We start from the raw sequence: 22,807 nt of genomic DNA on the forward strand, positions 1-22,807 counted from the left end.
GCTAGTCGTGGCCATCACTTGTGTCAGGGGCACCTGTGGTGGCCTGAGTGTTCTGCCAGCAAAAACGGGCTCCCGGGCTCTGTTTTTGACTGCGATGGCCTCCTGCAACCCTCTGCCAGCAAAACAGCCCCCCCCCCTTCCCCAAGCTCCGTTTTCGCTGGCAGAGGGTTGCAGCTGGCCATCCCAGCCACAAACAGAGCTTGGGAGCCTGTGTTCGCTGGCAGAGGTACCGTGGGCTGGTCCTTCATTGTTTCCGGAGTGACCCTGCGGGCCAGATCTAAGCATCCCATGGGCTGGATCTGGCCTTAGGGCCTTGAGTTTGACACCCCTTGGCTAGAAGGTACGAGGGTCTTTATAGGCCCTCTATAGGTAGCCCTCAACTCACAACCCTTCATTTAGTGACCGTTCAAAGTTACAACACTGAAAGAAGTTACTTACGACCATTTTTTTTCACATTCATGAGCCTTGCAGGATCCCCGTGGTCACATGATCAAAATTCTGATGCTTGGCATACAACTGGCACAGTGGTGGGATTCAAATATTTTTACTACCAGTTCTGTGGGCGTGGATTGGCAGGGGAAGGATACTGCAAAATCCCTATTCCCTTCCCAATGCAGGGGAAGGATACTGTAAAACCTCCATTCCCTCCCCACTCCAGGGGAAGGTTACTGCGAAATCCCCATTTTCTCCTGATCAGCTGGGACTCAGGAGGCAGAGAATAGTTGTGGGTGGGGCCAATCAGAGGTGGTATTTACTGGTTCTCCAAACTACTCAGTATTTTCACTACTGGTTCTCCAGAACTGCTCAGAACCTACTGAATGCCACCTGTGCTCTGGCACGTACAGTATTTAGGATAGTTGCAATGTCCTAGAGTGGGCCTTAAGTTAAGGCCTGAAAGGAGGACAGAAACTTATCATCTACTGCATAACAACAATGACTCAACTGTAAGAGATCCAGAGATGCACAAGCAAACTAAACTAGAGGCTTTCCTCTGCAGTGCCTCCTAGTGGCACAAATGCATATTTTTCTTATTTGTGAACTGCATTGAGAAGTACAGTGTTACTTGAATTGTATTCCAGGATTAGTTTGTCTTCAGCTGAGAGAATTTGCAATGATTTAAGACTTAACAAAAAGGCTCAGGCATCTTTCATTAAGGTCTTCATGTTTTTATAGTTTAAATACCATGTCATAGATATATTATTTACCATAGGAAAAGAACATATTCTACATTCCTTTTTTTTAAATTTTCCTAGAAAAAAAGGCTTTAGGAAGAAACACCCCCCCCCCTTATTTTTCTATTTTTTTTCCAGGACTTCCCATCTCTATTGAAGTCATGTAATCATCTTTTGTAACCTGGCAAGCAAAGTCAATGGGGAAGCCAGATTTACTTTAAAAACCATGTTAATAACTTAACAATTGCAGTGATTCACTTAACAACTGTGGCAAGAAAGCTGTAAAATAGGGTTTAGCTCATTTAATAACTGTCTTGCTTAGCAACAGGAATTTGGGGCTCAATTGTGGTCGAAGTCAAGGACTACTGTATTAAAAACAAGGGCGTCAAACTCATCGCATCACGTTGCCGTCATGATATTTCACGACGTTTTACGCTTTGCGGAGCTGGGGTGGGCGTGGTCTGTGCCTGATGCGTCTGGCCTGCGGGCCTCCAGTTTGACACCCCTGCCTTACAGAATCTATCCACCCCCATAAATCTAAACCAGCCACAAATTATACTGAAAAGTTAAGTCTTTTAAAGACATTGATACAGTAAAATAATAAGTTCCTAACTTAAAAATAGATCACAGCAATACATTTCAAGAGGAATTGTGCAGGGGTTATTGTGGGGAGGCGTGTGGTTTTAAGGTTCTCCTCTTCTAGGTACAGTATGTCAGATTCTAATCAACTTCTCAACAGAGTCGCTACTTTGAATAGTTTGCTCTGAGGAGAGCACTATCTAAGTCTGGTTTCTGTTGGTTCAACAGCAGTCACCTCCACAAAACATTTTCCCTAGATCGGTGATGGCGAATCTTTTCAGCACCGAGTGCCCAAACCGGAACACATGCACATGTGCATGCCCCAACGCACCGGAAACCCAAAGGGCAGCTGGCTAGCGCACACCTGCCTGTTTTGGGGCGGTTTTCAGGCCATTTTTGGGCTGTTTTCAGGCTGTTTAAGGGGGCCCTGAAAAATGGCTGGAAAACAGCCCAAAAATGGCCTGTATTTTGCGCATTTTTCAGGCCGTTTTCAGGTCGTTTTCCGGCGCTCTGGCACCTGCAAAGACCAGGTGGTGACAGTGTGCATGCCCACAGAGAGAGCTCTGCGTGCCACCTCTGCCATAGGTTTGCCATCACGACCCTAGATCCAAAGTTTAGAAAGTAGAACTTTGGAAAGATGTATTCCCTCCCTCCCTTTTGCCTGCAGACTAAGTTGACCTTTGTCGGCTGCGTGGGAATGCTGGACCCTCCTCGGAAGGAAGTGGTGTCAGCTATCGAAATGTGCAAGAAAGCGGGCATCCGCGTCATCATGATCACCGGAGACAACAAAGGAACAGCCGTGGCTATCTGCCGGAGGATTGGGATCTTCTCAGAGAGCGAGAACGTGGCCGACAAAGCCTACACGGGCCGAGAATTTGACGATCTCTCACCAGAAGCCCAAAGCAATGCCTGCCGTTCAGCTCGATGCTTTGCCCGGGTAGAGCCTGCGCATAAGTCCAAGATAGTTGAATACTTACAGTCATTCAATGAAATCACAGCGATGGTGAGTTCAGATGGTCTTTGGATCCTCCAAATTTACTTACAGGTATTGGAGGATAGCATGGCAATGCAGATGAAAAGCAAGATATAACTCAAATAACTAAGCAAATAGGGTTGCATGTATTCTTCAGGTTTCTTTCTCCTTCCTTGGATGAGAATCCATCTATAGTCTATTCAGTGTTTCTCTACTATGGCAACTTGAAGACTTTAACTTCACCAGGCTGGCTAGGGAATTCTGGGAGTTGAAGTCCACCCAACATCAAACTGCCAAGGTTGAGAAACACTGGTCTAGTCTTTGCATCTGGTGCTATCCAGATACTACATTGGACTTCAATTCCAAGAATTATTGGGCATGTTGGGTGGAAATTTGGGAAATTACTAATCTATCACATCTGGACTAGGTAAGGAAAAACTAGTATAACTATACCTAGTTTAACAACACATCAAAAAGATTTAGATAGACTAGTCGAGAATTATCCATCATTGCTATTTTGACAGTCTAAATGAGCTTTCGAGTTCATTTGTCTTCTGATTTTTCTGGAGGCATTAGGTTGGCCAGTGTTGGACACAGTTCCCAAGCAAGACACTGGATTACGCACATCTTTGGGCAAAACTAACTTTGTTTTCTCTAGACTGGTGACGGAGTGAACGATGCCCCTGCTTTGAAAAAAGCTGAAATTGGTATTGCAATGGGCTCTGGAACAGCGGTGGCCAAATCGGCTGCAGAGATGGTTTTGTCAGATGATAATTTTTCTACCATTGTGGCTGCTGTGGAGGAGGGCAGAGCTATTTACAACAATATGAAGCAGTTCATCCGCTACCTCATTTCTTCTAACGTTGGAGAAGTCGTCTGGTAAGAGCATTAAGGCAGCCCTGGTCAGAACAGAAAATAATGAAGTGTAGATAAAATAGTTATGGCATTCTAGATTTCATCTATCAGAAACATTCTGTGGAGATCTTGGTGCTTTCTGAGTTTGGTGAAGTCATCAAGGACTCCACCATTCAGCTCTGGGTACATATATTCTATTGATGGACATTTTGGTTGGAGATGGCTGTAAGCCGCCCGGAGTCCTTCGGGATTGGGCGGCCTATAAACTAAACTAAACTAAACTAAACTGAACTAAACTAAACTAAATTAAACTGGAACACTGGGAGAGCTATATGTCATCCCCATCCCCCTGTCCCCACATATAGTCAATTGCAACAAGAGGCAATTCTCCAGCACATTGCTGGAAATAATGCAAACTATGTCAAACATTGTTCTGGGGAGCATTCAGTTCGGATCTGGGAATCTTTGCTTTCATTCAATCTTTAACACCAAAAATGTTCCATTTGAGCTGGTGCAAAGTTCAGGGAGGAAAACAGTCCCCATATGTGGGAGGCCAGATGTGCACTTTATAATCGTGAAGAATTTCTCTAGACACTCTCACCAAATTGCTTTCAAAGTCTACATGTCCATGTACAAATTTCCTGTTGTGCCCAGCATGATGGATCCCAAAGTCCCTATTTCAGAGGACTCAAACTGGTGAGGTGGAGAACTCCACAACTTGTCCAAAACCTAAGTTACAAGGTAGAGATGGCATCTGGAACCTAGAACATAAAAATAGGCCTTTGCATCTCCAACTGAAAATACTGTTCAAAGAAAGTGACTGAGTGACAACCCCCCTCCCCCCCCAAATTACATCTGGATTAGTTAATATTGTCTGAGTGTCTTTGATTGGATGCTTCTATTGTTGGATTGCATTGTATAATTTGAAATTGCTGGCTTGAAAGTATACTGTGTCCCAACTGTATATTATGCAAATATTGTGCCAAGGTTCAATAGAGATGTCAGTTGCGGAAAGCAGCTTTTTCAGGGTATACCATTGTCAACTCTTTAAGGCTTTCTGTTGGATGCTGTCTACTGTGTTACATTATAAAAATTTGCCAAGGATTTAAACATTCTGGTTTAGTCTGAAATAGTTGGTCCTGCCCTAATAAAATAACAGAATAACATGGAATAACAGGGTTGGAAGAGACCTTAGAGACGTTCTAGACCAACGCCCTGCTCAAGCAGGATAGCAGCGTGGAAGCATCTGGTGTAATATGGCTTCCAAAGCTGAAACAGGAGATCCTTTATCATGACAAGACAAACTATTGTTCAATCTCTTCTTTAAAACGTCCAGTGTTGGAGCACCCAAAACTTCTGGAGGCAAGTCGTTCCATTGAATAATTGTTCTAATTCTCAGGAAATTTCTCCTTAGTTCTAGGTTGGTTCTTTCCTTGATTAGTTTCCATCCATTTCCTCTTGTTCTGCCTTCAGGTACTTTGGAGAATAAGTTGACTTCCTTTTCTTTGTGGCAGCCCTGAAATATTGGAATGCTGCTGTCATATCACCCCAGCCCTTAACTTGGTTAAACTACACATACCTAGTTCCTGCAACCTTTCATTGTACAATTTTAGCCTCCGGGCTCCTTATTATTTTTGTGCAGAAGGCCACAAATATATGTGTATTCCATTTTCAGCATCTTCTTGACTGCCATCCTGGGCCTTCCTGAAGCTTTGATCCCTGTCCAGTTGCTTTGGGTGAACCTGGTGACTGATGGGCTGCCAGCTACGGCCCTCGGCTTTAATCCTCCTGACCTTGACATCATGGATAAATTGCCCCGGAACCCTAGAGAACCTCTCATTAGCGGGTGGTTGTTCTTCCGCTACCTTGCAATTGGAGGTGAGAACATTTTTAATGCCTATTTTGGGTCCCTTCCACATGAGTGGATTTGAAATCCTAGAATCCTCCAGTAGGAGCAACAGAAATTGTCCTCCTTCCTTTCCCTTCCCTTCCCTTCCCAGAAAGCAAGTGAGTGACTGTTGCTGGATGTGGGAGGGAGTTCTGCCTCGAGCGCTGTAGGCTTGCTCGGGGCATGCAGTTTACTCCACGCTTAGGACTCTCATTCAAATCAAGTTTATTATCAGACATTCTTAATAGCAAAACGTATAGTTCAGTGTTAAGATACTTCTGAGTTTCCATAATCTGTCCCATCACGTGATGTACAAAGATGATTAATTGGCTCCCATGTTGAGCGGAGGCACATGCGTTGCTTCTCTGGTTAACAGTGGCATTTAAAAAGACGGGCTTGTCTTACGTGCAGGAAGAACGCCCCAGTGGCCAATCAAAAACACAGAAATGATCACATGTCATGAAACTACATTTCCCATAAGGCGGTAGCTTCGTAAAGGAGACAGATCTTAAAATTCCCACACTATCTGTATACTGCTGGGGCAGCACGGAGGGAATGAGGGATTGCATGATTGACTGAGAAACTGTCACAGAACATTAAAAATAAACATTCCAAAATGGCAGCAACAGCCTGGCAGCTACCAATACCATTGAAGCAGCCACATGTTTCTCAAATTTCATTCATTCAGGAGTTGTGGACACATTCTTTAAATTAACCTAATTGAGGTTTCTTAGTTCAAAAATTGTTGCAGTGCAATGCATCCTTTCACCCAGTTAAAAGTCATAATAACAAGAGTTTTAGTAGTATATAGATTAAGGAATGGAATAGGTAATGTTTAAGCTACTTAAGATTCTTTGCTGAAGCAGGGTACAGACCGAATTAACAATGTCCAATGATTTGGGGCTTTTATTTGAAATGGACCAGGTAGTGATGGTGGTTGGAATGTAGTTGGACAGAACAGGTTGGGGTGGCTCCTGATATAAAATAATGAAGACCAAAAAGCTATTTAACTTCATCCCATTCCTTTATTTAATTTCCCTTTTTCTTTGCAGTTTATGTTGGGTTTGCAACTGTAGGTGCAGCTACTTGGTGGTTCTTGTATGATGCTGAAGGACCTCATGTTACCTTTCACCAACTGGTAAGTCAGAGATTTAAACTGGGAAAAACTCAGTTTGCATCTTTATATCTTGCAGAGATGGGATGCATGTTACATCCAGAGCCAAAAACGTGGTGTCAGAGTAAATATAGACGGCATCAGGGTGAGGCTAGGAACAATAGCAATAGCAATAGGAGTTCGACTTATATACCGCTTCATAGGGCTTTCAGCCCTCTCTAAGCGGTTTACAGAGTCAGCATATCGCCCCCACAGTCTGGGTCCTCATTTTACCCACCTCGGAAGGATGGAAGGCTGAGTCAACCCGATATAGCTCTTTAAGGATGAGCTTACAACCATGTACATATTGTGTTTTATCTTACTTCTTCAAGAAAGTGGAGATATTATTCTTAAGTTATTTAGACAGCTGATAATTACATCATCATACTTTGTTTGTTTTTTTAGTTTATTTTATTAAACTTCCATAGGAATTCCTTTTAATTTCAAGGGATTCGTTCTTTTCTATATCTATTGATTGCCACTGCATTGTGGAAACAGCAGGAGTTTCTGTAATGTAGAGAATCTTTTTTAAAAAATTTTTTTTATTGGTTTTCTATTAAATACATTTCTTAGTGCTTAATAAACATGTTGTCTGGGTAATTATTGCTTAATCATTATAAATTTGCATTCTTAATCTTCACTTCTTTTTTCCAGCCACTGGTAAAATAGATTTCATGTTTGATAATAATCTGCATTTTCTTTCTGTTTAATTTTCAATGTCAATCTGTCCATTTCTGCACAATCTAATATCTTCTTGACTATCTCTTAATCTTGCAGTGTATCTTCATTTATCCAGTATTGTCCGAATATAATTCTCGCTACTATTATCATTTTTTTCTGATATTATACCTAATAAAAACAGTTCAGATTTAAAATCTACATATTTCCCCATCATCTTTTCTAGCCACCTATGTTTCTTTGCCCAATTTTTTTTTTGCTTCGTCACAAGTCTACCACGTATGATAAAATGTGCCTGCCTGTACATTTTCAACATTTGCTAGACATATTTTTAAACGTTTTAGCTAACCTAGCAGGTGGTTAATGCCACCTATAACACATTTTATATAAATTTTCTTTGTAAGAAATTGCCATTGTTCATTTATAGTTCCTTTCCCATACGTTTTGCCATTTCTCCAGTTCACAAAGCAAGAAAGCATCCCTGCAGGAAGACACATAGCATCTAAAAATCAAACACTGCCTTTTTTTCCCTGAACTTTTGTGTTAATACAGAACAGGGGTTCTTGGTGATGAATTGTGGAAATCTCCCAAGAGAATTACATAATTTTTCTTAATTCAGATATAGAGAGGCTGTTAAAGTTTGTTTTTCTGTTCCACAGGTTTTCAGAGTTATTTGAGCTTTGTTAAATCTTTAGCTTTACAACCTGACTTTCCTATAGGTGCTGAGTGCAATATAGATAGCAGAAACTCCTAACCTTTTGAAAAGATTATAGTATTTTCCTATTGCATGTAATATTTGCTGCGTGCTGAGATTTATGTTTTTATTTATTATGCTTTACAGACTTCAACTGGTTTGTAATAAAAACCCCATCAAGATCACAATATAAAATAGCCCATGTTTTCATTAAAATTATAGTAAAATTCCTTCTGTAAGGACGATCCCCAGTGGCCTTAGAAATCTTTAGACTACTGCAAGCTTTGGAAGATCTTAATCCTCTGAGCCACAGCCACACAGCCACTGAGCCTTAGCTTGTGTTTTTCTGCCTACAGAGGAACTTCATGAGATGCACAGAAGACAACCCCATCTTTGAAGGCATTGATTGTGAAATCTTCGAATCCCGTTATCCAACCACCATGGCACTCTCCGTGCTGGTGACAATTGAGATGTGCAACGCACTCAACAGGTACTATTGGGTGTGTCTTGAGGAAGAAAAGCAACACACTGAGACTACTTTCATTTTTTTTTTAAAGGGGGATTGATAATATTTAAAAAGTGCAGGATTTAGAGTGCCGTTCTTCCCAGAAATCTTGAAACCGATACACGCTTTGTGGGTGCACCTGCAGCATGAGGATGTCTACTGTGAATGAAAACAAGCTTGCCTAGATAATTTTCTTCCACGGCATAAATTCTTGAAATCACTGCCTGTCCAAATCTCTGGAGAAAGTCATGTAAGCAGCATGTTAGGGAGTGCAGTGGAGTTTGAAGGACAACAAACATTTATTTCATTTGTGCTTGTCTCTTGGTTTATCTCTTGGGTATTTTAACTGCCAGGGATGGAGTGAGATGCTGTGGTGGGGGTTCCTGCCCAGTTAACTTGCCAGGATATTGAACGTGTCTTGTAGGATCAACAGAATTTGTTTTTAGGCTGCAACATAGGTTGGATGACTACTGACATGGAGACCCTTTTTAATAATTCTGTACTATCCATGTGCTTTGTATGGTTGTAGGTGTTGAGCTATCAACTTTAGATAGCGTACAGATATTATCGGTCCCTTTTTTTTAAATGAAAGTAGTCTCAGTGTGTTAGTTTTCATTTCCGGCCTTCCAGAAATTCTGGAAGGCCTGTTTTTCCCCTTCCCCAAGCCTCCGCATGGGCCCTGTACTTAACTCACATCCAAAATGGGCTGCGTGGGGGCTCCTGGGGGAGGGGCAAGGTGGGGTGGAAGGGGCAGGGAGGGTGGGCAGGGAGGGGCCAGCCAGGGGTGGCATTTTGGAGGTCCTCTGAACCGGCCATAACATTAGTTACGGGTTCTCTCAAACCTGGGCAAACCCATAGCACCCCTTGGACCCATGACACAGAGAGAAAACCAGGGGAATGTAGAATGTAGATGCCGTCAGAAAGCTAAGAAATTGAGCATGCATGATTAGCTTCTGTCTCCTCTACAGTGTGTCTGAAAACCAGTCGCTGCTCAGGATGCCTCCCTGGCTGAACATCTGGCTCCTAGGAGCCATTGTTATTTCTATGGCTCTGCATTTCCTGATTCTGTACGTGAAGCCATTCCCTGTAAGTAGCGTCTCTTGCACCCAAATTGGATTTAGAAGGATCTCACTGAGCCACGCCCGATCTCCACTGCTCTCTTTGGATTCCTGGTGGCAATGATGGGCAATGTTGGTTTCAGGATCCCAGAATCCCAGGATTTTAGCTCACAGTTGGGGGAATTCAGATACTAACATTTCCAAAAATCAACAGCAGGGTTTCCTCCCTTTTTGAAGCAGCAAGCACACAGAAAGGAGACTCTAAAGCAGTATTTCTCAACCTTTGCAAATTTAAGACTGTAGACTTCAGCAGCTTCCTTGGGGAATTCTGGGAGTGAAGCTTCCCAGTCTTAAAGTTGGTAACTTTGAGAAACACTGATCTGAAACAACAAAAGAATGTAAAAATGCAAATGAATAGTAGTTGCACCTGGTTTTGGGAGGGCCCACACCTCTTCCTCAAAAAGTTACATATGGTTCCTGATTCCAAAATAATACCCATCCTGAAATTTCTTGGTACTTCAGCAAGTCTGAGTATCCTTCAGATTTTTCTCTTTGGAACACTGTAGAAGCAACAACATTCCCAGGCTGAGTTTTGAACGTAGCAATAACACTTAGACTTATATACCACTTCACAGTGCTTTACAGCCTCTCTAAATGGTTTACAGAGTCAGCCTATTGCCCCCAGCAATCTGGCTCCTCGTTTTATCCACCTCGGAAGGATGGAAGGCTGAGTCAATCTTGAACTGGTGAGCCTTGAACTGCTGGCAGTGGGCAGAATTAGCCTGCAATACTGCATTCTAAGCACTGCGTCACCACAGGTCTTGATGTAATCCGCATTATTTTCTTATCTTGCAGCTGATCTTTCAGGTGATCCCACTTAGCTGGCCTCAATGGGAGAAAGTGCTGCAAATCTCTTTGCCAGTTATCCTGCTGGATGAAGGCTTGAAGTATCTCTCCCGTAACCATTTAGATGGTGAGTGCCCTTGCAGCGGGATTCCCCGTCAGCTTCGTGGCTTGTTAATTGTGTTGATGTAAGGCACAGTTTGGATTGCAAAAGTAGAAGAGACAGTATAAAATAAATACCAAAACCCAAACCTTCCTGATTTAATTAAGATAATATTTTAAATTATGGCAGCATCATTTTCCAGAGCTGTTATGAACAAGCAATGAAAGCTAGTTATTTATTTATTTGTTTGTTTGTTTGTTTGTTTGTTTGTTTATCTATGAAATGTATTTATTTATGAAATTTATTTGCTGCCCACCTCATATCCAACGACTGTGCGTGGCTTAAAACATTAATTAAATTAAAGTAAATCCTCCCTGGAAAGACTTTGCTGGATGTGAATGAGCAGAATTCACAGTAAACTAATAAAAGGGGTTTTCGTCGAGACCGGGAGTTTGCTGTATGCTCTTGGGAAGCCTCGGTCAGAACAAAATGAAAGAAATCACGTTATGGCAAAAAACAATGATTGAATCTATATAAGATGATAAAAAATGTTTCCTGCAAAGAAAATCTTTTCTTTTTTTATTAAATTGTGTCCAGTTAAGGAAAGGTCAACACAATGTAACTTATTTTTAAAAGAATGTTGTTTCCTGTGTTCCTTTGTGTCCCCAGGCAAAGAGACCAAGGAATGACCAGAAATGACCAGAAACTCCGTTTCTCCGCAAAATGAATCGTAAACTCTTACCTGGGACTGAAGAAATTGCATGCTCGAACATTTCCAAAAGACATCAAGGAATATGCATGTTTTTTGAAGTCTCAGACTTAATGCGGGTGAATTGTCAAAACAAATGAAAAACTGATGTTTTTGTTTTTATTTTTACTTTTGTTATGTAGCTGGGTTTTTTTTTTCTCCCTGTATATAGTTGTGCAAATACTGGACAGTTAAATTATGGCTGGGGAGGGAGGGCAAAGTTTGCTCTTTAATAGAGGCAAACCTTTAGAGATCTGCTTCTGAAGATTTAATTCCTTTTTTAAAAAATCTCTTTTTTCCCCCCGGAAGAAATATGCTCAGAACTTCATTTTTCTCTTGAAACAAGCAATTGTTTGCAGGATATTCTATGGTTCTTGTCAGAAATAGCCCCTGGTGGGATGAATCTATCCTTCACCATCAAGGCCCTCTTTGACACAGTCCTGTCAGCTTTTATAAGAGACAGAAAATACCACGTGACTTGAGGTAGCCAATCAGATTTTTTTGAGAAATATGTTTGACCACCTGATTGGCTACTGTATATTCATCATATCTTACTGGAGACTGGCTGCTGAAACCATGCTTGGCTTTGCGTAGATGTCTAAATTCTAGAATTAGAAGATGGCTGCAACACTTGTGCTTGCAGGCTTATGAGAAAGAGGGTAGAAAAGTTCAATATACCCTTAGCCATCTACTTCTGCCATGTTTTCTTCTTGTGTGGGAAACCTTTTCTCCCACCATTCTTTCATAGCTTTGTTGCATGGAGGAGGACCCCCAGCTTCTCCTATACCAGAAAGCTGAATTCAGTGTGGAATTAGTGTAGAAAGGATTAGTATTTTGAAAGAAAGATTTTAGTTTTGCCATTTCTCTCTTATATCAATTCTTTATTCAATTCTTACATACCCCTTGTATATAAAATATTGTCTGGAGACATATGTTTGCGTGACCATAAATATATAGAGAAATGTCTCGTTAGAAGTCAACTCATTGATCCATTTAGCTCAGGTTTGTCCAATCCGCGGCCCATAGGCCACACGCAACCCTGGACAGGTAGTAATACAGCCCGATAAGATCGTAAACCTTTAACATTACTATGTGAGTTTTAGCAATATTTTGTATACAGTAACTATATTATATGTTTTGTATGCAACCCAAGACCATTCCTCGTCATCCAGTCGCAGCTCAAAAAGCCAACATTTAGCCCATCTGACTGGTAGCACAATTCTTCTGGCTATCGTTTTTCTCACTTGCTGCCTGAAATCTTTGTAACTGGATATATTGGAGGCTGAATCTGTGCACTCCTACAAAAAAAATGAAATATTTTGCCACTGAACTGAGAAGCTACCGTATTTTTCGGACTATAAGACGCGCTGGTGTATAAGATGCACCATGATTTTGAAGAGGTAAGTAAGGAAAAAAAGTTTTTGTCCTCGCTGGCCCCCAGGAGCACTTTGCAGACTTCAGCAGGGCTGGGGGAAGGCAAAAACCTTGCTGTTTTTGTGAAAAACGGGCAGAAAATGGGCCATTTTTCGCAGAAACTGAGGTGTTTTTGCCTTCCCCCAGCCCTGCTGAAGCCTGCAGAGTGCTTCTGGGGGTTGGGGGAAGGCAAAAAAGCCTCTGTGTTTCTGAAAAATGGCCTGTTTTTTGCCAAAATGGGATGCTGGGGCGGGGCTTTGGGAGGCCAAAAATGGCTGTATTCGGTGTATAAGACACACCAATATTTCCTCGCTCTTTTAGGGGGAGGAAAGGTGCGTCTTATACTCCGAAAAATATGGTACCTTTAGGTAAACTTTTGACTCATTTTGGCTAGTATTAGTTTCTCTATGAACTGTCCAGAGTGGCCTTCAAAGATATAATTGGGGGTGCCATAAGATCAGAATAATTACTTCCTAAAGGGACACCATGATTTAAGTATCAACCTTCCCTCTGTATAGTTTATTCTTAATAGATCTCGCAAGAAGAAACTTGCACTGAAAAAGGTCCAGATAATAATTCATGAACAATATAGCAAAAGACAGAGCAATTCTTTTCCCTCCATATCCTAAGAGACACAGGACATTTATGCAATTTAGTTTGTGGTCCTTGAAGATTTAAGGGGTGCAAATGTCTTCATTTGGGGCAAGAGTATGCATTCTCATTACTTATCAAACCTGGCTGTTTCTCAGGCCGGGTGCCTAGAACTGTGATCTGTGTAATCCATAAATCTGACAGATGTTTTTGCAACATGGTCAAGGGATTCTCCCACAGGAAAAAAAAAGGTAGTCACACAGTAATATTAACGTGAAGTGTGGGTGTCCTATTTGACAATTTTTTTAAAAAAGAACAGTACTTAATAGCAGATGATGATTGTGGAGGTGGAGAAGGAGAATTATTAGATTTCTCTCTCACCTTTTCTCCAGCATTGCAAGACAGCTCATGTGAGCTTCTCAATTTTACTCTGTCAACAACAGCTGTTTGAGGGGCTGGGCTGGGCTGAGAGATAATGATTGCCCCAAAGTCAAGCTTCCAGGATTGAGGGGGACTACTCCAACTTCATACACTAATCGCCCAGTGTCCCAAAGGTGCTTTTTCAAGAGGCAACTGGCCTTTCCTTGTTTTTCCTTGAAGATGTTTCGCTTCTCATCCAAGAAGCTTCTTCAGTTCAGTTCAGCTTCTTAGATGAAAAGCCAAACATCATCCAGGAAAAACAAAGGAAGTCCAGTTGCCTCTTGAAAAAGCACCTTCGGGACAGCCATGACCTGGGTGACTGAGAACCTCCATAGATATTTAACCTTGCAGTTTAGGTTGAGTTCATCTCTTTTTTTTGCACATAAGGATTGTTTTTTTTGAAATGAGCATATTTCTAAAGGCAGGTAACTTTAGAGGATTCTAAAGGCCTTTTCTCTCTGTTGTTGAAATGCTTCCTACCCATATCCTAGTCCAGTGATGGCAAACCTTTTCAGCACTGAGTGCCGAAACAGGAACGCACGTGCATTCCGGAGTGCCGGAAACCCAAAGACCAGCTGGCCAGTGTACATGCGCATGCCAGCCAGCTGGTGTTCAGGTTTCTGACACGTGCATGCACGCCGGCCAGCTGGTCTTCTCGCGTGCCGGAGTACTGTAAACCCGAAGACCAGCTGGCCGGCACATATGCTTGGTTTTTTTTGGCCATTTCTCAGGCCATTTTTGGGGGGTGTTTTCAGGCCATTTTCTGGCATTCTGGCACCGGCAAAGACCAGCTGTCTGGTGCACATGTACATGCCAGAAATCAGAAGAGCACTCTGGCGACAGCGTGCGTGCCCACAGAAAGGGCCCTGTGTGCCACCTCTGGCACATGCACCATAGGTTTGCCATCGCAGTCCTAGTCAGTAGAAAACAGACAAAATACTGGTTGGCTGTCTTGCCTCTTTTTTCCATCCCTGGCAATCATCTGCTTTCCTGGAAAATGAGAGTTGATAAAGCTTGACGGACATTATATCCCTAAGTAGGGAGGAAAATGCAACCTTAGCACCACTGTATCTAAGGATGGCTTAAGAATATGTCATGGGGGGCTGGGAATAAAATTCTGGCAACATCAAAGAGACAGAACGTATTTGTGTAAGAGGAGAAAAATCCCAAACTCCTTTCCTTATTTGTTTTCCTGCTTCCAAGATCTTACGGCTATTGGCTGTCGTATGTTTCGGCTTATTGAAATAGATGCTTTCTAAGGCTACTTAATATATTGAGCTTTAAAGGTATGTTTGCACTGTGCATTTAAGCCAACTTCAATCTATTCTCACTTTTGATCTAAAAACACCTGGAAAATGAAATATGACAGAGCAGCAGAGGAAGAAATTATCTGAAATTATCGGCAGGCTTCTGTTCCCTGCATTATTTGTCTTTGTGTGATTGGTTTGCTTGCTTGCTTGCTTATTGCTCTGAAGGAATGACATTGAGTTTACATGAGTTTCGTTCCACTTTAAATGTGTTGTCTGTGTTACTGAAGGGGGGGGGGGGGCAATTAACCGTGAAGCCAGCAAGGCACCGTATGAATCTAGACATTTGCCGCGCCAACTCAGGGATCTTTCTCTGGCACTTCCATGTTTCCTATGTGGGCAAAGGTTTGGCTTGAAGTATTTGGAGTTCTACCATAAAGGTCTTTCATAATTAATCTTACATCGTTCCTTTTGAAGGGGAAAAGAAGATGGTGTATACATGGTGTATGAAGATTCTATCTCCTGGCACTGCTTTTTTCCTTCTTAATGATCTCTTGGACCACTGAGACACATTTCAAAATTTTCCTAGAAAAGTCATAAATTGCTTATCCAATCAATCTTCTTACTGACAGCAGGAAAGGTCCAGGAAGTTGTTTTAACCAAGTCAGGTCTGTCTCTTGGGGTGCAGAGTGATTAAAAAGAACAATTCAGTTGGTGGGTTATGATTGCCTACCTCTGTTTTACAGATATAAAAAGGGGCAGGGAGTTGAACATGAATGTGTAACCACCATCTTCCTTTTTCTTTTTTTACTCATCCCCTCTTTCAGAGGCCCCTGGAGAAAAAGGCAGAAGAGCTGTGAATTATGCATAAGTATGAGGGCATTTAATAATAAAATATTTTGGTAGATGAAATTTCCTAATCCCTCTACCTATTTGTTAATAACAGTTGTGTATGATAAGATCTACATCTCTCATGCAGCAGGAAATTAAAATCATGGGCATGTTCTTTTCAAGACATAGAAGCACTGCTTCTTTAAAAGGTGATGCCACCTGTTGAATAAGCTTGTATTTCTGTTCCTGATATCTTTCTTTTGGTAACCTTGTTTATCTTCCAGCTGTTTTAAACCATCTTGTCTGGAGAGGGGATGACTTCTGTTCCCAAAGGGCCCATTTCTGTTCAAAATCAAAACTGGAGAATCTTTTCTGCAGTTCTCCTTGTATCTAAAGTTCTCAGCATCTTCTCTAAAAACAAGAAAACCTACAGTCCCTGATGAAATCCCAAAATATGATACTTAAACCTGTGTCCAATATGGGCAAAACGTGATACATTTGTTTATGTTACCCTACGCCTATATTCCAAGAAATAATGTCTCTTTGTACATAGGCTGAATAGGGATGGATAAACTTGTCGTTTCTGATTTCATTTGGTTTCTTTTTTGTTGTTGTTGTAAAATCATGTTTATTTCATCCCATTTCATCCTGAAGGATATTTTTAGTTAAAATTCCATAAGAACATTTTTGTACACTTTCTCCCAATATGCATGTTTTTGCACATATTTTCTTAAATTGCTGGACTGCATCGAAACTTTGGGGAATGTGCAAATATTGACATTTTTTGACATTATGGTTTTTGTGTCCGGGTGGGAAAAGTATATGCATATTATGTTGTAAATTGATCAGATTTTTCTTCCATTCTTGTTTGAATGCTACTGTCCATGTGATCTTTGCAAGATTAAATGACCCCCGTTTTCACAATTCAAGTTTTTTTCCCCAAAAAACATTTTGGCTAAAAGTTTGACAAAATCCTGAAATTGCTATCCACTGAACAGAAAAAGACCACACATTTTCAGCTAATTCACCAATATTATTTAAGATGATAATCCTTTAGAAACCACACACCACATTTCTTCCTTAATCACCAGCATTGTATAAAATAAAATATTTCCAAGGTAGGGAACTTTGCTAAGTCTTTGGGAATGTATAGATTTGAATATACTACTGAGCTGGTTGAGCTGTACAGAAAAAAAAATCTTGCATGAAATGTTGTTAATGTATTTAATATATACTTGTAATCAAGAAGTTTTAATATGAAGCTTTGGGGGAAAGATCACCTTTATAGATACATGTGGGTTACAAGAAAGTTTTAAGAAACAGAAAGAAAACATATTCTTCACTTTCTAAATGTGTCATGTTTCTTTTGTTCTGTTGGCGAAATCCTTGGCTTTTCAGTAATTTTTTCAGGGTAATTTATCTAGTTTAATAAAACATTTTTTATCCCTACTTTTCAATCCCTCCCCCTATTCACACACCCCCATGATATTCACTTTCAGAAATTCAGCTCCTCTCTAATAAAAGGTTCACCAAACTATCAACAGTGTGAAAAACTGCTAGAAGGATTTTTTTTTCTCTTTATAGTAAAAGCTTTATCCAATGAATAAACGATACAGAAATTCACAATTCCAGTCCATTTTGTGGTGCAATATTCCCACCTTAAGTGTTGTGTCCAGAAGAATTCGGAAAATAAATTCAAAGAAGGTCAGCGAGAGTTATCAGGGGGGGTTCAGTAACTAAAGGTGGATATTAAAGGTAGAGCTGGATAAGCAAGGCTCTACATTTAGGCAAGAAAAACAAAATGCACAGGTACAGTATAGGTGGTACCTCACTCAATGGTAGTAACTGTGAGAGGAATCTTGGAGTCCTAGTGGACAATCACTTAAATATGAGCCAGCAGTGTGCAGCAGTTGCCAAAAAAGCCAACACAATTCTAGGCTGCATAAAGAGAGGGATAGAATCAAGATCATGTGAAGTGTTAATACCACTTTATAAGGCCTTGGTAAGGCCACACTTGGAATACAGCATTCAGTTTTGGTTGCCACGATGTAAAAAAGATGTGGAGACTCTAGAAAGAGTGCAGAGAAGAGCAACAAAGATGATTAGGGGACTGGAGGCGAAAACATATGAAGAGCGGTTGCAGGAACTGGGTATGTCTAGTTTAATGAAAAGAAGGACTGGGGGAGACATGATAGCAGTGTTCCAATATCTCAGGGGCTGCCACAAAAAAAAAGGAGTTAAGCTATTCTCCAAAGCACCTGAGGGCAGGACAAGAAGCAATGGGTGGAAACTAATCAAGGAAAGAAGCAAATTAGAACTACGGAGAAATTTCATGATAGTTAAAACAATTAATCAGTGGAACAACTTGCCTCCAGAAGTTGTGAATGCTCCAACACTGGAAATTTTTAAGAAGATATTGGATATCCATTTGTCTGGTGTAGGGTTTCCTGCCTAAACAGGGGATTGGACTAGAAGACCTTCAAGGTCCCTTCCCACACTGTTATTCTATTATTCTATATGTTTAGCCCTAGAAAGAAGATAGGTGTTTATATGGAGGATATAATAACAGTCTTCAAAGAGCCAAAAGGGGACCGCATAGAAAGAGTTCAGCCCTGTCCTGTGTCTTCAGAATGCAAGATGAACCATGCTAAACAAAGGCAGATTTCAATTGAATTTTAAGAGGAAAAAGCCAACTTCATAAGAGCAGCTTCACAGTAAATCCAATTGCCAGAGAGGTACTAGCTTGCCTTAATTGAGTTTGTTCAACCCACTAAATGGGATGCTGTAACTTGGATTTTGACACTGAGAAAGAGGCTGGATATGATGATCTAAATAGCCTTTTCTAGGTTATGTTCCCACTTAAACAGCTGAAGTCAATGGTACTTCTGTTAAAATCAAGTAACACAACTTGGAATGGGGCTAAGGTTCTGGATCCATTGGTGATTTTTTTCAAACCACAATAACAAACTGTTAGGCATTAAAATAAATCCCACAACAAGGATTTGTTGGCTGTGTTAATCAGCATTTTGAGGATGCTAACATGATGGAGATTGAACACACAGGAAAATGCAATTAATGTTGAACACATGAATATATAGGTTGCATAAACATTAATGCTTACCAGTAGGGCTTGAGTAAGCTTGCCAGAGTTATACATTACAGAGCAATTCTTTAGGAAGAGAAATCTGGGTGTGAAAATGTTACCTGGTGACACAAATTATTTAAGAAAATTAACACACAACGAGACTCCGAACAGCTCCCAAGGAATCTCTCCAAACTCTTGTATGGATATTAAAATAGTAAAAGTGGTTAAGTATTAAAACCTGAGCAAAATGTACATACTGTATGTATTTAGCAGATCTCCAACAGACTCAAAAATTATATAGTAACAGCTATTATCAATTATAATAATATTAGTAACAAGTGTTTTGGACTTGATTTTTCATCAAGCTGGAATGAGTTACCAAATAGCATACCAACAGATTCATTAAAGACTTGAAAATAGAGAAAACGCTTATTGATTTCTGTATAAGACAAACTTGATAAACTAGCTGTTACTGTAAAAGACACATCATTCAGAGGACTGAAAATAATGAGGAAATTCACTGGAGACAAACATCAAGCTCTTCATTTAGGAAAAAATATATCCAAAGAGCAGATAATATGGAATGGGGAATATCTGACTTGCCAACAGCATTTGTGAAAAGAAGCTTGGAATTTAATTAATTAATTGGAAATTAGTTACAGTACAGCAGTCAATTGTTTTGGGACAGTAAAATACAATTTAAAACCTTCTTATAACATTCAGTGGAAAAAATAATATTTTATCTCACCTCTCATCTTTTCCAGACAGTATAACTAGAAAGGATTACATTTTTGACTCTTATTTACACAGAGGACTAGTTGACGATGAACAATTAAATACAGTAAAGGAGAATATTTATAGCTCAGGGCTGAAATGTGGCATCCTTGGTGCTCCTTGATCTTGATTGTTCTGCAAATATTTCATTACCCAGACTAGGTAGCATCAGCAGCAGCACTGGGTTTCACATTTTATTACCACTGGTTCGCCATGCACATGCATGCCCGCTTTGCACCCCTTCTGCGCATGCCCCCGGCCTTCAGCAAATGTGCTTTGCTCATGCATGTGTCTTCTGTGCATGCACCCAGCATCAAAAAAGTGCCTAAATAGGACAGCATAGAGCCGGGGCGATTTCTGCTACTGGTTCATTGTCCGAACCAGCTGAATACCACCTCTGATCATCAATTTGTTATCTAGTTTGGATAATGAAACATCTGCAAGAAAATAATCAATTTCAAAGAGCACCAAGGACTCCTCAATTAAATACAGAGTTCAATAAATAAAACTTTGTAATACAATTAATACAATGCAAACATAAATATAATGAAGTAATTCTATACATGCTCTAATTCTAAACACTTCATTAGTAAAACTGCTCCCGGATATTCTATTTCAGAGTAATAACTCACAAGAGCTACAAGTGTTAATTTATTTTTTTACATACACTGGTTAGCTTCTGTCTCTTTCTTTCGCCGCCTCTTATCTGTCCTTTTATTAGCTTTCCCTCTCTGCTCTTAATTGCTCCTCCTTTTTTCTCGATTTCTTCCCATTTTCTTAGCCAAGAAAATTAGCTAGTCTCTTCATTAGAATTATATTTATTTATTTTTAAATCATTTGTAAAGGGACAACAGTGACTCTGGAAAACAAACCAAGATTAAACCCACCATCACAATATAAATGTGCAACGCTCTGGTTAAGCAATAATCTCCAAAACAAAAATCATATTAATAGAGCTTATCTAACTGCCTGACCCAAATGCCTGGGAGAACAGTCTGGGTCTTCAGAGCTTTACAAAAAGTTAACAGGATTGAAGTTGTAGTGAGCACTATTGTTCTGTGACTTCTGCTTACCAAAATTTGCTATTTTTTGCTATTAAATATATCTGTCAGGTCTGGAAGCCATCTTTTGCTTTGGGCCTTCAGGCCTGTCACATTCAATGCTGTGGGAAAATGGGAGGGGGGATTGTGGCCCAGCAGGAGCCGTTGGAACTGCCAATGGACTACGATAGCGAGGAACCCTTTGAGTCTCCTATGGAAGATGTGGAGGACAGGGTTCAGACTCAGAACAGGGACCAGAGAGGCTGGTTGGCCACCAGGAGGCGCCTGAGGCATGGAGCAGTGGGGAAGATCAAAGGGAGTTTGTCCCTGACGCCAGGCAACAGAGGGCGGAGAAACGGAGGCAGCAGTTAAGGAGACATAAGAGATAATCAAGTCCAGGTGGTTGTGGCTTGGCCCCTCCCAAGAGAGTATATAAGAAGAGACTTTGGGAGGAGTCCTTTTGCAGGACACAACTGTTCGTACTAATCTGGAGAACTCCTTGTCTGGTCTGCCTTGTGTTCCTGTGTCTGTTGGAGTCTGGGTTGCTGCCAAGTTCTTGCCAGTGAGTCGTGTCTGTGCTTTCAGCCAACAGGATTATAATTGCTGTGAATAAAGAGGGGCAAACAGCTAACCCTGTGTCTGTGTTCATTACCGGACAGGGGAGGGCCAGAACAGGGGATTATATGGAGTATGGGAGATATATAGTCAAAATAACATTCCTTTCTCAGAGAGTCAAGGACATCTTGCCCAGCACCTGGAGGGCTATGACTGGGCAGCATCTTCAGTTGGAACTGTTCCTGATTGGGCCATGTGATGGACATGTGGATGCTGGGCAGGAACCTGGACTTTTATTTGGCTGGGGAAAACCTGGAAGCTTTCAGATTCGGGTTTTCTAAGATGAAGCAATATGACATCTCTAATAAAATGGAATTTTAAGGAACTTCAAGCCTCGGAGTTTTCTTTTGTTAGGAGTATTACTTGGAACCCTGACAATATCATTCCTCTATTTGCAGACCAAAACCTTTAGTTCATCTATCACTGCCTCTCATTCCAATGTTCACACTGCTGGCTCAAGCACAGAAGTCATTCAAAGAAGACAGTCAGGTAGTCAAGAAAAGGTAAAAAAAATCTGAATGAACAAGCCTGACAGGATAGGCAGAAATGTTTACAAAGAATACAGTTCTTAATTGATGGTGGTGGCAGCCAGTGGCCACAGATCTCTACAGTATACTGTTTCTCAGCGTCTCCGAGAAGCAAAAACATGAAAATAACCATAAAGACATAAATAGTGTAATAGTTCCTGTCTGTCACTATTTTGAAGGGAAAAGGAAGTGCATTATGTTAAGATAAATTGAAGCAAGAGAGGGGACAATACTGTTTGCTGTGCAGGAGGAAATTTAGTCAGTTGAAAACTGGAAGGGAACTGAATGACGGGTGCAAATGGGGTTAGTTAGATTAATCCTTCAAACCTGAGGGCATTCATTCCAGCCTTTATAATAAATTCCATTTGTTTTCATTGTTCCTCAAATAGACATTCTGTTTTTAAGACTGCATACTTTTCATGCAGCCGATCCAATCTGCAATTTCTCCAGATATGGTTGGAAAAAACTCTTGCCTAAAATTCTGAAGCTGCCATTCATTTTTGGCTAAATGGTCCCAAATTTAGAATTGCTAGTCTAGTCACTCCCATCTTCCTTTTCTCAGTTCTGTGCTTACCCCCCGTTTATTTTTCCAATTACTTCTTCTGACTTGCAGCTTGTCAAAAATAACAGTGGCAAGGGAAGACTCCTTTTCTCGCCCCATGATCAGTTACGAGAGACATACCATCTTATATGCACTATTACAGCACGCATGTATTGAAGACACAGATAGGATATGTCAGTTTCAACTATTTTATTAGAACATACTTTACAGATAATAGAAGTTCTTGGTGTTCTCTGAGCTTGGTTGTTTTCTTGCAGACCAATGGTTGGTTCCGGCTCCCATTGCAACTAGTACACTCCAACGGGGCTGGGCATCCACCATGAGCACACACACAGCGTGCGCATGCGTACCCACCACCCGCGATGCTCCAGCTGCTCGGCGGAGCATCGCGCAGACACCGTACTCCCCGTGCATGTGCGCAAATGCCCCAGTTGGCTCAAATAGAGGTAAGGA

The 22,807-nt window shown here is 40.9% G+C and overlaps 1 protein-coding gene across 1 annotated transcript in view; it reads left to right on the plus strand.

Moving 5' to 3' along the window:
• ATP2A3 (ATPase sarcoplasmic/endoplasmic reticulum Ca2+ transporting 3) overlaps positions 1-12,601 on the plus strand; it is a 159,528-nt gene extending 146,927 nt beyond the window's left edge. The window contains exons 14-21 of the mRNA XM_032216533.1: positions 2,419-2,754; positions 3,383-3,603; positions 5,255-5,457; positions 6,520-6,605; positions 8,349-8,482; positions 9,466-9,583; positions 10,411-10,528; positions 11,171-12,601. Of these exons, the coding sequence (XP_032072424.1) occupies positions 2,419-2,754; positions 3,383-3,603; positions 5,255-5,457; positions 6,520-6,605; positions 8,349-8,482; positions 9,466-9,583; positions 10,411-10,528; positions 11,171-11,190 (1,236 nt within the window). The 3' untranslated portion in view covers positions 11,191-12,601. The remainder of the gene's footprint in view (positions 1-2,418; positions 2,755-3,382; positions 3,604-5,254; positions 5,458-6,519; positions 6,606-8,348; positions 8,483-9,465; positions 9,584-10,410; positions 10,529-11,170) is intronic.
• Positions 12,602-22,807: the final 10,206 nt, after the last annotated feature.

This window comes from Thamnophis elegans, chromosome 4, assembly GCF_009769535.1.
Source record: "Thamnophis elegans isolate rThaEle1 chromosome 4, rThaEle1.pri, whole genome shotgun sequence".
NCBI classification, from domain to species: domain Eukaryota; kingdom Metazoa; phylum Chordata; class Lepidosauria; order Squamata; family Colubridae; genus Thamnophis; species Thamnophis elegans.